Source organism: Eptatretus burgeri, chromosome 20 (genome assembly GCF_056783735.1).
Source record: "Eptatretus burgeri isolate ZD-2024b chromosome 20, Ebu_testis_v1, whole genome shotgun sequence".
NCBI classification, from domain to species: domain Eukaryota; kingdom Metazoa; phylum Chordata; class Myxini; order Myxiniformes; family Myxinidae; genus Eptatretus; species Eptatretus burgeri.
Genome location: NC_140980.1, coordinates 1,319,435 through 1,335,239, shown reverse-complemented (window position 1 = coordinate 1,335,239; position 15,805 = coordinate 1,319,435). Strand labels below are relative to the sequence as shown.

At 46.6% G+C, this 15,805-nt stretch overlaps 1 protein-coding gene across 2 annotated transcripts; it reads left to right on the top strand.

Moving 5' to 3' along the window:
* LOC147008268 (putative RNA-binding protein 46) lies at positions 1–13,522 on the top strand. 2 transcript variants are annotated; one of them, XM_085865150.1, is made up of 6 exons: positions 1–4,240; positions 4,342–4,516; positions 7,649–7,956; positions 11,373–11,780; positions 11,904–11,948; positions 12,825–12,984. In XM_085865150.1, exons 2-6 carry the CDS (start codon positions 4,372–4,374, stop codon positions 12,846–12,848), a joined length of 930 nt encoding a protein of 309 aa, XP_085721276.1. In that variant the 5' UTR covers positions 1–4,240; positions 4,342–4,371; the 3' UTR covers positions 12,849–12,984. The 2 variants fall into 2 exon arrangements, with proteins under 2 accessions (XP_085721276.1, XP_085721275.1); XM_085865149.1 differs by having other exon boundaries at positions 30–4,240; positions 11,904–12,009; positions 12,825–13,522.
* Positions 13,523–15,805: the final 2,283 nt, after the last annotated feature.

Genomic DNA, 15,805 nt, shown 5'->3' with positions numbered 1-15,805 from the left:
GTTGCGGCGTTCATAGCGATGAGTTATTGTACGTTGTAGCAATTAATGGCGAAGGTAAGCGAGCTTGGGTTGTTGGGAGGATTGATGAAAGATTTTTTTTAATGAAGACGTTGTGGTGGTTGTAGAAATGTCAGAGCCAGGGGTTCACCCAATTTTTTTTCATTTGCTTCTCCAATGAGTCCCAGTAGAAATGGTTGGGTCCTCATGAAAAAATATAAATGTTAGCTTCGAGTGTGCTCATCTGTTTTCCTGAGCGCCTCTTAGCTTCGTATACATCTTCCTCCTCTACAAGCGCTTTCTCAGAACGTCCGCTCCAGACGAGACGAGACACTCGCAAGCCGCTCTTTTTTTTGTCGTTCCGAACGCTCCTCAACCGCCTCTTCCTCCTCTTTTCCGGCGTGTTCTCCTTAAATCGATATTTTTTTCATATCTTATGTTATAAACCTACAATATTACTTGTAAATTACAATGTCATCATTTATAAAGTTAATTTTGAAATCACAGTGCGTGAGTATATCAATTATCGGAATTATCACGAAACAATCTGAACTCCACGAGTATTTCTGGCTCATCTCTTTACCTCGTAGTACTGTGTCAAAAAGTATCAAACCTTACATTTAGTCATCATAAATCCTCTATTCCTTACAATGTTAACAATCGCATGATGTGCTGTAATGTGGATGCACAAAAGCAGTTATACGAGAGGAAAATGATCTTGCACATCTTTTGTCCGCTCTGTTCACCGTATCATTTGACCGAGGTCATCTTCCATCTGCTTGGAAGTCAGCCAACGTCACAGAACAACACAAACAAAGAACAAACAACAATCCCCTGAACTGCAGACCAATCAGCTTACTTACAATCATCAACAAGGTCATGGAATCCATAATCACATTGGACATCAGATTTCTGACCATCAGCTCAGATTAAGACCAGGTCGCTCTTCCTTCGGCATGATGCTTCTGCTCTCCCAAGAATGGATGGAGTCCCTCAATGTCAGACTGAGACATATCTCAAGCATTCGATACGGTCTGGCACCCGGCCCTGCTCTCCCAAACTCTCAGCCGATGACATGCAAGGCCAACTCCACACATGATTTACTGACTTCCTCCATTCTTGGAGTCAACATGTGGCTCTCAACGGGATCCCCCTGTCAAGGCTGGAGGTCAACAATGCAGTGTTCTGGGCCCTGTCCTATTCCTAATCTTCATCAATAATCTCACAGACTCTGAAAAATCCTCCTTATCTTTTTCCTGATGACTTCATGCTCCTGATGGCAGCAGCTGCTTCCCTCTCTGCAAACCATGATAGAATAGGAACACTTGGAATATGCCTATCAATCGTGAGGAATCCCACACACTCACTGCCTCTCCCCGAAAGGACCGTCTGACAAACACTCCCATCTACTTTGTTCCACAATTTTATTGAATAAGTTCAGTCACTCAAACTTATGAGTCTCACTATGATCTTTCTTGGGCAAACCACACTCCTGAATTAGCCTCCGAAGCCAGTCGCCGACTGGGCATCCTCCATCGTGCAAAGTCCTTCCTTGGCACACCTGAACTCTTATCCATCTACAAGGCCTTTTGATTGAGTACTGTGCTCCTCTTTTAGCTGGCGCCCCTGCCTCACGATTTGCTGAGCTTGATGCCTTGGAAATGGAGGTCTCCAAATCATTGGAATTTCCTGTGATGAAGCTGAGTCGATGGGCCTTTCACTTTCACATCAGAGACAGGTTGGTGGTCTCCCTGTCTTCTACCACCTCCTTTCTGGTCTTCCACCCTCTGCTCTTTCCACGCTTTGTCCGTCCTCCTCCCCCCCCAGGTTTCTGCATGACGCACAAGGTCTACCTACAGTCCCTCTTGTTGAAACTCCCAAAATCCAGAATCACTGCTTCCCTCCACTCATTCGTTCCTCTTTTCTCCTGACTGTGGAATGAACTGCCACATTCTCTTCAATCTCAATTGCTTCTCCAGGTTTTCAATACAGCTATTCACCACCACCTCATATTGTTGCGGGCCGGGTATGGAGCACGACCGCTAGGTGGAGCAGTGGAGTCGGCTCCACCGATCACCCGGAATTTAGATCGTAGCTTTCGGAAAACTCCGACAAGTACGGGTCCCTTACCGGACCGTGAATCGTCAATAATTACACCACGTGGTACATGGTTATTTGCCAATCTTCAAAATACCTAGAGATCCACGTGGCGAGTTTACCGAGTATTCACACCCTCGACGGCCCTCATACGGAACGAGCCGCGAGTGTGCCCGAAACGTGTGCGACCCGAGTGGATGATCACCGAGATCCGTCGGTCCAAACGTCCCCTTACGGTGGCAACAACGGCCTTGCTTATTCTCCAACACGCGTCACACCAAGCCAATGGAAAGAAACACAGCAACGATCTGATGCATTTAACACTTGGGTTTAGTTATAATGGGGAGGAGGGAAGTACGCGAGAAGCAGAGTTATCCGACTAATGAGATGCACGTTTGTACAGCAAGGCACTGAACAATTTATTACTTACTCGACTGGCATCTCACACACACACACACACACACACACACACACACACACACACACACACACACACACACACACACACACACACACACACACACACACACACACAAAAGAAATGGTGGCCACAGCCTTTATTGGGGCCTCCAGCTCGGAGTGAAAAGAGAGCTGAAGAGCAGAGCCTGCACTCGGACCTGTCCACCTCGTGTGGTCTTCGAGCTGATTCTAACCGGGCACCAGCGAGAGGCGAGCCGAATCCAGACACCGGCGAGCTGCGAGCAGCCTCCTGAGCACCACCCAGCACTCGTGCTGACAATCACAACTTGAGAGATGCGACTTCCCCTCCGAGCTCCAGCGGATCCTCACGCGCTCCGCCAGTTTTTCTCGCTCACACAGATTTGGATGCTTCCGCAGATTCCCTCGCTCCTCCGATCTCTCCAATCTTGATCTCTCTGATCTCTGGTTCGACATCCCTTTTATCGCTCACGGGCGCGGCTCGCTCAGCCGTGACTCGCTCTCGGGCGCGCTCCAAGCAAACCGATTCATGACCATATTTGGGAATGGAATTCAGTTCGCTCATCGTTGGGTGCGACACGACGCATTCCCTTTTTTGGCACGCAGCCAAGCGAATCGGTTTATGTCCATATTTGGGAATGGAATTCCATCCCCGAACGCATTCCGAACACGCCCGCATACCAGCAAGCGCACGGAGAATGCCGGGAGCAGAGGGTTTTCGCTGTTGATGTACTTGGAGCTGTAGTAGCCATCGTTGTTGTATTTCGAGCTGTAGTAGCTGTCGTTATTGTTGTATTTCGAGCTGTAGTAGTAGTTGTTGTATTTGATGTAGAAACCCTGACTATTAAAGTAAGTCACAGCGCATGGACATTTATTCACCTATTAGACTAGGGGAAGGGAGCTATCTATCCACATTCACTTATCGAAATAACTGAGCTACAGGACCTGAATGTTGTGTGCTCATGGCTTCCAGATTCGCAACAATATTATCCCCCATCCAAAACTATGATCTTTTCCACCCCGTTAACTCTCCCAAGCCCACCTCTTTCCAGGCTTTCCTGTTTTCCTTCCTGATAGTTTGCTTCACCATTCATCTTGTCCAGATTCACCCTCTTCATCTCCTCGAGTCCTAATTCTTCCTCTTCATCCTCCCAGAGTCCTAATTCTTCCTCACATCCCTCATCTTGGAAGTGTCTCTCCATTTTCTCCCTCAATCCTGCCATTGTGTGTTACCCCCTCTTCTTCTGCTGTTCTTTTGTTCTGTTGCCTCCTGATCCATTCTCTGTTGGAGCTCATTGAACGAGCCTCTACTCTTTACAGGATATTAAAAAACAAAACACTTTCACTCCTCTACTTACAGGTGAGCTCCTGTCACGTGATTTCATATTTTCTATTCATTGCTTAAATTGAGCAGGTTGTTTACCCTGCCCAGTCCTTTCTATGTGTTCCATGAAAGCCTCCTTATCATGTTTCGGAATTGATTGATTGTTATCAATATTATTTTTTTGTCACTGTTAATGCAATTTTTATCTTCATCTTATCAAAGATTTATCATCAGCCAACTTTTAGCCTTGTGGCATGTCCAATTTCACAGGATTCCAAGTCTGCCATTTATCTGCTCAACAACTACGAACTGAGACCGGGCCGCCTACTTTGTGTTTGTATCAGCGTGAACAACTGCCGTCTTTTCATCGGAGGACTACCCCGGGTGCGTTAACCCAGAAAATCACTGAACCGTTTGTTTGATGGGTTGTTGTATGTTTCATTCTCCAAAACTACTGCAATGCTAATTTTCGCCTCACTATGCAGGGTACAGGTGAAGAGGAGGTCCTCGAGGAGATGAAGAGGGTGACAAGCGGCGTAAAGGATGCGACTGTTTATCCAGCCGCAGAGCTGGTGCATGCAAATCGCAACCGTGGCTTTGCTTTTGTGGAGTACGATTCCCACCGATCAGCAGTCATCGCACGCCAAAAATTAATGCCTGGTGTGTGAACGTTCCATTGAAACTGCTGTATCCATAATATGAGGTTTTATAAGTGTTGTCAACTGGTTTTTTTTTGGCCTGACCAAGTAAATGACAATCATGGAGTGTGGCGGTACTCCGTATGGAGGGATGATATGGGGAACACTGGGCAGAACCATTCCCAAAGCGATACACATCTATACCATCACCAAAATCAATTAACACGAGTATTAAAACAATTTAATAACAGCAACCAGCCTGCTGTTTGCTTGGTGGTTAAGTTGGCTGGCTTGGGGCCTTAGACCAGCCTATTGTTGGCTCAGTGGTTGAGGGAGTTGGCTTCGTGGAGGCTCTTTGGAGCCTCATTCGTATGCATTGCTGTCTTCGCTGTCGCTGATGATTCGCCAATAAGTGATGAAATCGGTCCGGTCGTTGAGGGGGTGTATAGCATTGGGATTCTCATGTGTGTACTATGTGTGAATGTCTTTATTGTTGTTGAGGAACTCTGGGAATTGTTCGAAACAGCGTTAGCACTTACCTTGTGTTGGTCTTCTTGGGTTGCTTTATGCAGCTACTTGGGCTGGAGGAGTGTGGGAGGGGTCAATCATATACATATATATTGTTACGAATTCGCAAGCAGCCGCGTACCTCTAATGGCAGCCCACCGGACTGACAATTCAGTCGTGACCCTCCTGGAACTATCGCCAGGAACCAGTCACGGGTGAGGATTTAACCTCACCACAGCCCAGTCCACATTCTACCCGCACAAGATAGGGTGAATCGCCGAATGTCGACATACCGAAGTACTCGCGCGGGTAACCTACCGAGGGACTGCACCGCCCCGCAGGTCGCCTTGGGACACGAACCGCTTAAGCGGTCCGTTCCGTTCGAAAGCGATAACCGAGCGGGTATTATCGCTGACCTCGACGGATCCGATTCTCCTTACCGGGTGTTTAAAACCCAACTAATTATTCCACGATGCAAGATGACATTTACAATGGGGGAAAGATGACGCAACGAACAGGATACATTTCACACAAGGACATTTATTAACAAGCACACGTATATACAGCCAAGGCAGTCATGCAATGTACAAGCAAGAAACAAATAAAAAGCGTTACCACCGAATACGAGCAATAATGTACATGCACAGTCACTTATGCAGGTCTACTTTACAAGACACGGCGCCACCAACATTCGTTCAAAAGTAAGAGATGGCCACCCCCAAAGAAGAGGGTGGCAGACAGTGTCCGCGGACCTTTATGACGCGGGACCTGCAGGACCGAAAGGGTCCCGCGAGACCGTGGCAGGTTACCTGCCCCCCTCGGTGGTCGGCGAGTCGCGACGTCCCGCTCCCACGACCGTCAGCGTGGTTGCGCCTGGTTCCGGGACTCCCACGTGGCCGGCAAGCTCTCTCCGGCGATCCTCGTCCGGACGCACAGGTCCACCACACAGCCGGCACTGCTGCGCCTTCCGTCCGCGTTTCCCACCAACAGGTCACTCACAGGACCACGAGCGCAGGAGACAAGCGAGGAAGAAGAAGAAGAAGAACTGGACCACCGGGGAGACAGGGCAGGAGAGACGCATGAACCACCGAGAGAGAGGGAGACTCGCGTGCGGTCCGCCCTTTATAGCGCGGGGCTCCGCCCTTCGCCCCACCCCGTTTTCGGCTCCACATTCCTTCGAGAAGCTTCTCGAAAAGGAGCGTGCCTTCACTCCGACCGCCTCACGCCGTGCATCCACCAATCGGAAGCGAGCTGCCCTGCCCCCTTCCCTTCACACCAAGCGCAGGGAAAATAGGCGGGAAAAAAAACCCCGAGCGTCGTCGCAGTTCTTTCCTTGGCGCCTTTGTTTGACGTTTTCGGACGGTTTCCGACGCGGAAACCGTCGTAGCGTGGTCCGTGGAAGATGGCGTTCGGAAGCGGACGTAGTGGCGAAGATGGTGGTGGTTGTTGTGATGGTTATTGTAGCATGGTTGGCGTTGTGGCGTAGTTGGTGGCGGTTGTTTGTGTGGAGGTTTGTTGCGTGCTTGGCGTTGTGGCGTACTTGGTGGCGGTTGTTGTTTGCATGGTTCAAAATAACGATAGATAAAGAAAAACGGCTATCTCAAAGGGTCGCAGCCCGGTGAACACGAAGAAATTCTCTCTAAACAACGGTGGGGAAATCTATCTGAACACTCACTTACCGGGATAACTGATCTCAGGAACCTTTATGGTGTTCTGCGAATTTCCACAGCCGTAACAATATATTATATATATATATATATATATATTTTTTATATATATATTTCATATATATATTTCATATATATATATATATATATATATATATATATATATATCTGTATACTGTCGCACCCCGCTATTTGCAGATTCACTATTCGCGGACCCCGTGTTGGCTGTTTATAAAATGCGACCTGCTTCAACATTCGCGGCCCCGTGCTTCGCGTATTGCTGGTATTTAGCGGAGTATTCTTGTTTTTTTTTCACGTTTTTTTTCGGTTTTTCACAGGATTGTTGATGTTCCCTCATGAATGACGAGCCGAGGGGAACATATGCCTCCTTTTTTTCCATTGAAACAATTCCCCGTTCTTCGCGGATTCGCTATTCGCAGCATTTTGCAGGAACGTATCCCCCACAAAGAGCGAGGTCCGACAGTACTTTATATTATTTGCAAAGGGGTGTGAACCCCTTTATTTTGGTTGTTGTAAATTTACTCTTGCTGGCTGAGGGTTGTGTTTCAGTATTTAATTATTTTTTTATAATCAATTTCTCCCCCAAATGGCTGAATGGATCTTGAATAAACATACAGTGGTTGAGTTCATTCTTCATTATTATGGACGAAAGGGAACTGCCCATGTCGCCGTGAAAGTCTGTTGCTCTGTGCTTTGAAAGCAAAGTGTTTCCGTTTATTTTTATATTTACTTTTTCTTTTGTTTTTAATCTATATACTTAGCCCAGAGAGGTGCCCCCATCGATTTAAATTTCATGACCCAAGGTTTTACAATATTTGACGCTGTCATTTATATCATTTGTTTGCTCTAATTGTTTCACTGCTGAAAATGTTATTTGCATGCCATTGTCAAAGTCATGTTTACTCAAGATATTTCGGACTGTTTTAAGTGACACCAGACTTTTCTCCTTCCCCCAAAAGGATCCTTTTATCTCTGGGGGCACCCAATAGATGTTGATTGGGCCACACCAGAGAAGAAGACTGACCCGTTAGTGTCTGGTGTGCGAACCTTAATTGTGCATAACTTGTCACCTGCAACGTCGGAGCGAGCGCTTCGCTCAGCAATCGAGAGAGCTCTTCGCAATGGGGCAGCAGGTGATCGCGCACCTACCGGGGCAATCAAGAAGATCACAAAGATGGGCAATTGTGCAGTTGTGAAGTTCAAAGGACAAGAGTATGCTCTGCAGGCACAAAACTCACTCCATGGTTTATGGATAGATGGAGCACAGGTATGCCGTTCGTTCTCTGGAACAAGACAACTATCATGATATGCATGGCTCCTTGTCCATGAAGTTCACTTCCTCATTGTTTAATTTGGTTGTCTAAATTGAACTGACATATTATTAAATAAATATATAGAGTGTGGTTTATTGCCATAAGGCAACATCTCAAAATGGCTTCGATGGAAGAAATTCAGTTCTTCCCTGTCGGAGTCTGAGACCGTTTATTAGCAGCAAACAACATCAACAAATAACAACAAACATGCGCATGGGAAAGAAGGATATACAAGACAAGAAATATCAAACACGATCGTCTTTCTGCTCAAAATGCAGATGGCAATCCTATTGATACTATTCTAGACAGCAAAAGACAAGGGAGGGCTAAACATCTGGCAGGGTGAATGGAGGGGAAGGCCGACAAGCATGAGAAAGAAAGGGACATGGCCACTTTGGGAGGGAAGGGGGATAGACACGCTCAGGTCACGATTGCAGTGTGGGAATACGGGGTCAGCCGTGAGAAGGAGAGGGTTGACGGCAGAGTTAGGACAAAACATGAAGAGGCCGGGTCGATAGAGACACAAGCCTATTACTTTGATCACACCTTGCGTTCACCATTGAGTAACAAGATTCTCAAAACACTACATTCCGTTTTATATCCTGTTAGCAAAACCTTGGCCACCGAAAGCCAACAGTTATATCATTGTCCCTGGGCAACAAGGTGTCTGTTGTAATCGACTTCTGGGAGTTATTTAATCCCACCAGATAATGGGGCGCTTCTTCACCGGAGCCAGCAGCAAAGCGTCCCTCTCTCAGGCAGCTGGGCAGTTTCATTTAAACATTGGACATTCTAGTTTTGGCTATATTTCAGTGAGATAAAGCACATAAGACTTAGTGAGATACAATTTTATCTTATTCTTTGTTCAATCACATCACCATGGAGATCAAAAGACTGTAAAGGGAGATTTTACTGACGGTCGGTCAATTTGATTCCAGTACAAAAGTAACTAAACATCTTATTTAACCCGTTAAAAGCAGGGTAGTAGCAAGTTAAAACAACTAAAAGCAGCGAGTGAATATAATTGAGAATACATGAATATAATTAATTATATTTCTTCCACACCACCATTAACTGATTGATGTGGATTAAAAAACAAACAAGTAGCTGTGTGATTGGATTGAAAGCATTTCACATGCTCGGCATCTTTGTAAACGGCATTGATTTTTGCTGGGACGGTGCAGATGAAAGAGCTACATCCAGATAACACCTGGATGTCCATTGGTAGTGTTTGCAAGACATGTGGTTTTGCACTCTGAAGCAGGTTCTTCTCAAGGATTTTCCTGTATTTGTCTCCATTCATTGTTCCCTCTATCCCTGCAAGTCTCCCAGTCCCTGCCGCTGAAAAGCATCCCCAAAGTAGTACGATGCTGCCACCACCATGTTTCACGGTAGGGATGGCGTTCGATGGGTAATGAGCTGTGCTCGGTTTTGTATTCAGGTAAAAGAGTTCGGTTTTCGTCTCATCAGGCCACAGACTATGTTGCCTCATACCCTCAGAATCTTCCACTTGCCTTTTTGCAAACTCCATGTGCACGGTCACGTCCCTTTTTCTCAGGAGTGGCTTCCGTCTCGCCACTCTCGCATAAAGCAGAGATTTGTGAAGCACTACAGGGACTGTTGTCCTTCTGGCAGGTTCTCCCATCTCGGCTAAAGAACTCTGTAGTTATGTCAGAGTGATCTTTGGGTTCTCGGTCACCTCCTTGACCAAGGTCCTTCTTGACCGGATGCTCAGTTTGGTCGGATGGCCAGCTCTAGGAAGAGTCTGGGTCGTTCCATATTCTTTCCATTTCCTGATGATGTGCTCTTGGTAACTTTCAGCTCTCCAGAAGTTGTTTCATACACTTCCCCAGATCTCTCCCTCTTCACAATTCTATCTCGGAGTTCTACGGACAGTTCGTTGGACTTCATGGTGGTGTTTCTGCTCTGACGTGCACTCTCAGCTGTGGGACCTCCCATAGAAAGGTGTGTTTCTCTCTAAGTCATGTCCAATCAATTGAATTGGCCACAGGTGTACTCCAATCAAGTTGTCGAGACACCTCAAGGATTATCGATGGAAATTGGATGCACCTGGGCTCATTTATGAGAGTGATATCACACGATAACACATACAGGACTTTAACACTGAAGGACTGGTCTCCTGTATTCATCTGGGATATTGGAAATCATCTCAACATGACAGCATCACATCAAAAAGGTGCAAAAACGGATCTTCTTAACTTCAGCCCAATCAGCTTGCGGTACTTCCAAATGATCAGCAATATCAGGGAATCCATCGAAGTTCATGTGAAATCATTCCTTTTCTTCAACAACCTCATCTCAGATCATCAATTCCGATTCAGACATGGTCACTCTCCCCGAGACATGCTGCTTCTACTCTCCCAACAATGGATGGAGGCACTCGATATCAGACATGAGATCAGGGCCCGTCTCTCGACGTATCTCGTGATTTTGATACAGTCTGGTGTCCCGCCTTGCTCTCCAAACTGTCTGCCTATGGAATCCAAGGCCAACTCCACTGTTGGACTTCTGACTTCCTCCACTCTCGTAGGCAACGTGTGGCTCTCAACGGAACCTTTCTTCTCTTCTCCTTGTCAAGGTTGGAGTACCGCAAGACGGTGTTGTCGGCCTCATATAATTCCTAATCTGAATCAATGATCTCACTGACTTTCTGGAAAATCCTCTTTATCTCCTTGCTGATGACTCCGTTCTTTGCCGTGACATCTCTCATCCTTCTGACAGACACTTAACAGCCTCAGTCCTTGACAAAATCACTACGTTCTCCCTTACCTGTCATCGTTTCCTGCAATCCTTGTTCGTCCGTGTCCGTCGACTCTCCCCCTCCGCCCTGCTGTTGGTGTTTCTCCTTTCTCCTGCTCTTCCCTTCGTTATGTTGTGTCCTGATTTGTTCTGTGTAATCGCTCTTCCACGAGGCCAGACCATGTAAACAACAAACAAACAAAAAAAACAATGCTCCAACATTTGCTGAACATGTCCCCCAGTGAATACCGGGGTCCGGGGTCCGACAGCACTCTCCAACAAGGAACATAAGTAAATAACCATTCTTTCATGGGGAACTCCTGCAAGACGAGGGAACTCGTGATTACAGATACTGTTGCAAATGAGTGGTTTGGTGGTGGAGTGAAGAAAGCATTGCTGCATTGCCCTCACTTGCTGTGCATTCGATTCGCAGAAGTGAGCTCTGGATTGCTGCGGAAGTTCCGATCAGGGAATAGTTGATCGGTCCATTCAGAATTCACAAAGCCGAGCTCTTCCTGGACGCTCTCAGATCATTGTGACTGAATGTGGCCACTCCAGTGACATTAAGCTCATTTGATTTGGTTTTTTTTCCTGTGGTTTGGTATTCCAGGTGAAGGTGAGTTTCGCGAGACCTGCAACCTCCCAACATGAGGCTGATGGTGGTGGAGTGATGAACGATCGTGACGCACGCAAGAAACTCAGGGAGCTTCAAGCACGTTCCAGAATGGTGGACCACGGGATGCCTCGTCATTTCACGAACCGGTCACAAGCAAGGCCGCACGGAGTCCGCGGTGTTCCTGGAGCTACACGGCGCTCGGATGTGGATTTGGGTGAAGCATTCTGGCGAATCCCGAGTGACAATGAAAGGACTCTGTCACCCCAGGAAATCGATTTGGCAATCACACGTACGGCCACAGTGTGCTTGGAGCTGTGGTGTGCTCGTCGTGGTCTCCCCCCTCCGTCATACTCACCTTTTAGCTCACCAGGTTTGACCGGACAGCAGTTGTACGGTTACACGGTGAGGCTGGCTTTCATTTCTGCTCAACATTGAGTGATACTTGTTACTCGGTGATTTCCGACTTTGTGCGGTGTTTGAGCTCCTTTTCAACACCGGACCCCTCACTGGTTTTGCTTTTCGCAGGTGTACGTGGATGGCGTCTCTGGAGGACCTTTCCCTCCAGATAAGGTTTGCTCGGTGCTTGATGGAGCGAAAGAACTTGCCGCACAGACCGTTTTAAACAAACTTGGTAATTTCAAGTGAAATACTCATTCAAATGTTTACCTTTGCTATTGAAAACATCCCAGGAAAAAATTCCTTTCCTGCATGCTACTCTAGTAGGACCTGTTACCAACTATAGTATATGAGAGTACTACTCTCATATATGAGAGATTTGTACTCTGACCAGGGATCTGAGATGGAGACTTAATTCCCTTGGTACCAGGTCTCTTCGGAGAATCCTTGGCTATCGCTGGTCGGACTTTGTGTCCAATGAGCGGTTGGTGAGAGAGACTCAAATGAGATTTGTTACCTGCATAGTCCGTGAACATCAGCTGCGGCTGTATGGACATGTGACTCATTTTCCTGATGCTGATCCTGCTCACCCGATTCTCTCAGCGAGGGAGTCTCGTGAGTGGAGGAGGCCAATAGGCCGACCACGTGATTTGTGGTTGATCAGCATCTCAAGTAGATGGGGATGGGTCAGGAATCTGCCTGGGGGTGGCCAGACGGAGGTCCCCAGAGTACCGGCGGAGAGTGGATGCAGCGACGCGCTGCTCCGGCGCATGCTCCCTTTACCTGACCTTACTGTGTTTGCGAAACGACGTAAAAAGGGGTGACATAAACCGGGGTAATGCTGTGTGTATGTATATACACATTCATGAGGTGTGCTGGGGTATCCTGGTTTCTATGAACCAGGCAGGAATCCTTTGGGACATTGCAGGTCAGTTGGTGAACCTCGTGTATCAAAAGCATTGAATACCTTGACTTACATCAGTTTGTGACAATTTCTATTCATGTTGTCCTCACCTAATACAATTATATTCCTGCATCCTCTCCCTCCAGCAAGAAATAACCCACATCACATGACAGCCCCAGCTGACGCTCACCCGGGCATCCCCAGGTTTTCCCGCGGGTACCCTCGCAGCCCTTTCTCCGTCACATCCAACCCTGCGAGGCGCCGTCCTTGTTTCGACATGCCAGGCCAAATGAGACGTTTCATTTCTTGCACCTGTACATCATCTCGTTCAAGATAAAATTGCCTGAATATCGATGAAGGAAATTCAGATACGTTAAGGAACCAGCAGCTCTGGTCTGTGTCTCAATTTTAAAAAAATAAATAAAAATAAATTTGTTGTTTTGTTGTTCTTCATCTTCCGGTTTTAGAAATGTTTCATTTGGAGTGTTTTTTCTCATTTATATTATACTCAACTTTAAATAAGTAAGGAACTCGTGTTTCGATGTTTAACAAAGTTTTTATTAAATCTTCTCAACTTCCTGTTGGTGTGTTTGTGTGTATCGTTCGTGTGTGTGCAGCAGCACAATGATTTACAGTTGAAAATTTCTACCTGCATTAAGCACCATGACTTGAAGTTTTCACCATGAAGTTTTCGATTTAATTGTTTCATCATCACAAACGAGCCAGATCTCCTTATTTACTCACTCACCTTTGTAAATTTAACCTCGTTTTATGACACATGACACACCTGCTCCTCAACTCCATGTTTTGGACCTTTAATAAAGTGTTTTTTTTTTTGCCTTTGTTGTGTTTCACATTGTTATAATTCACATTGTTACATGGTTTCATTTCATTTTGTGCTCCGTCAGATTGTTTCATCACGTGACGTGCTTAATTGCAGCCAGCCCATCCCTGAAGAGTTAACTTTTTTTTTTTTTAATTCAAGGAAAATAACTTTGTTCAACATCAAGAAAATCTCGATCTGTTGTAATTCCTCACATCACAGGTATTTTTGAACGCAGTTCACAACAAACACATCTCGAATCATTTAAATCGAAGAGAACTTGATAGATAAACAAAGTGCGCACGTTTTGTTGGCTGATGGAATTTTTCACCACAATAGGAAGTACTTATTCTAAAAACAAGCCTCCCAAAAAACAAGAAGACAAAAAGAAACATTACACAGCACTCCGTGTTCTCAGCTTTTGGAATAAATTGTTTGTTTTTATCCTTCTCGTCGATTCGCAGAATCCTTTTCAACAGCAACAGGACCTCTTTGTGGAGCACGTCATTGTCATCTCGGTGTGGCAAGCACTCCGTGTGGCAATAAAGTGTTGAATTTTAAACTGTTCACAATTCCAGGTGAAGGGTCGAGCTTCAAATGTAGGGACCGTCCAAACTGGACGTCACGTCTGCTGGAATCGTCCCCCTCTACTCCCCTTTACTCTCCCCCACTTTCCTCCCTCCACTCTCCCCCACCCACCTCCCCTTCTCATCTCTCTCTCCACTCTTCCTCTCCCTGCACTCCCTCTCACTTTCCCCGATCCCCACACTTTCTTTGTTTCTGAACGTATCTGAATGGTGGTTCTGCCCGGATGGTGGTTATCTCTTCACATATTTGGACGGTGGTTATCTCCACATGTGTCTGGACGGTGGTTATCTCCACATGTGTCTGGACGGTGGTTATCTCCATACGTATCTGGACAGTGGTTATTTCCGGATGGAACCTCCCCTCACAATGCCTTCCCTTCCCCCACTTTTCCTCTCTGCCGCACCCTCCTCACGCCCCCCTCTTTTTCTCCCCCCCCCACCCTATATACCTGTCGTCTGGACAGTGGTTATCTGCGAATGTGTCTGGATGGTGGTTATCTCCGAATGTGTCTGGACGGTAGTTATCTGCGAATGTGTCTGGATGGTGGTTATGTCCGGATGGACCCTTCCCTCGCACTGCCTTACCTTGCCCTCACCTCTCACTGGCTTCTCTTGCCCTCACCTCACGCTGCCTTCTCGGGCGAGGTGAGGGCAAGACAATTTTGGGGAAATTAACCCTGATTTACTTTTTTTGTATACCTTGTCAAGACTCGTACGAGAGCTAACACAACGCACAGCAAGGGGGGCATCAGACAAGAGCGGCGGGAGTGGGAAGGACAAAACAGTGGGGAACAGAGACATCAGGAGATCTGGGGAAGGGAGAGGGATGGAGCTGGGAACATGGGGAATACAAGATGGACATTACAGGGACTTTCAGGAAGAAAGAAAGCAGGGAATTTGAAGGAGGTGAGTTTGGGGTGAATTAACGGGGGTAGAAAAGATCGAGGATTTGGATGGGGGACAATAAGAGGGGGACTTGGTCGGCGGCTGTAATTCGAGAGCAATTAACCTGAGTGTAATTTGGGGGTGAATATTATCTTTGTTCCACTTGATTTGATATTTTGTGGACCAAGGAAAGACCAGGTTGAAGTTTTCGATTTAATTGTTTCATCATCACAATCCTCATCACAAGTGCTGGATGCAAAATCGTGAACAACAGAACAACGAACAGCCTTGGATCTCTGTTCGGCAGGTGGCGTGAATCACGTGACTCAGCGGAGGCCCAGCAGAGCAGGATGCAAAAGCAAAAAATACATAATTCCCCAAAATGAAAGAGCAACCACGTGACTTACCCCAGCATTACTCCCCAAAAGCTGTGGGCAAAAATCCAAGCTACATCACTCTATTGAGATGGAGAAAAAGTTATTGACCAATGAAGGAGGCATGGACACTCAAACTGTCACTTGATCGCACCACAATACAAGTCTGCAAGTTTACGGAAGCGTGGACCCCAATCTTTCAGATATTCATGGACTTGTCTCTCCTCGCTTGAGTCAGAGTCAATGGAGCTCAGAGAGTGGGTACCCGAGCCAGCACCTTCAGAGGCAAACACGAGGAGATTGTCGTGCGGAGGAACCGTAGGGTTATTGTCTTCAACGAGTCAATCCTCAGAGGGGTGAGGGATGGTGAGCGCAAGAGTGAACAAACAACCCAAAAATAGTGTCCAAGGTTAATTAAATCAAATTCATTCACCACAACCACTCCACTCAGAACAATA

Bases quoted from the DNA above. Each gene is read 5' to 3' on its own strand.
- LOC147008268 (XM_085865149.1), top strand. From the start codon at position 4,372: ATGAAGAGGGTGACAAGCGGCGTAAAGGATGCGACTGTTTATCCAGCC. The intron at 4,517-7,648 runs GTGTGTGAACGT...TTCCCCCAAAAG, and splicing joins ACGCCAAAAATTAATGCCTG to GATCCTTTTATCTCTGGGGG. The intron at 11,781-11,903 runs GTGAGGCTGGCT...TGCTTTTCGCAG, and splicing joins AGCAGTTGTACGGTTACACG to GTGTACGTGGATGGCGTCTC.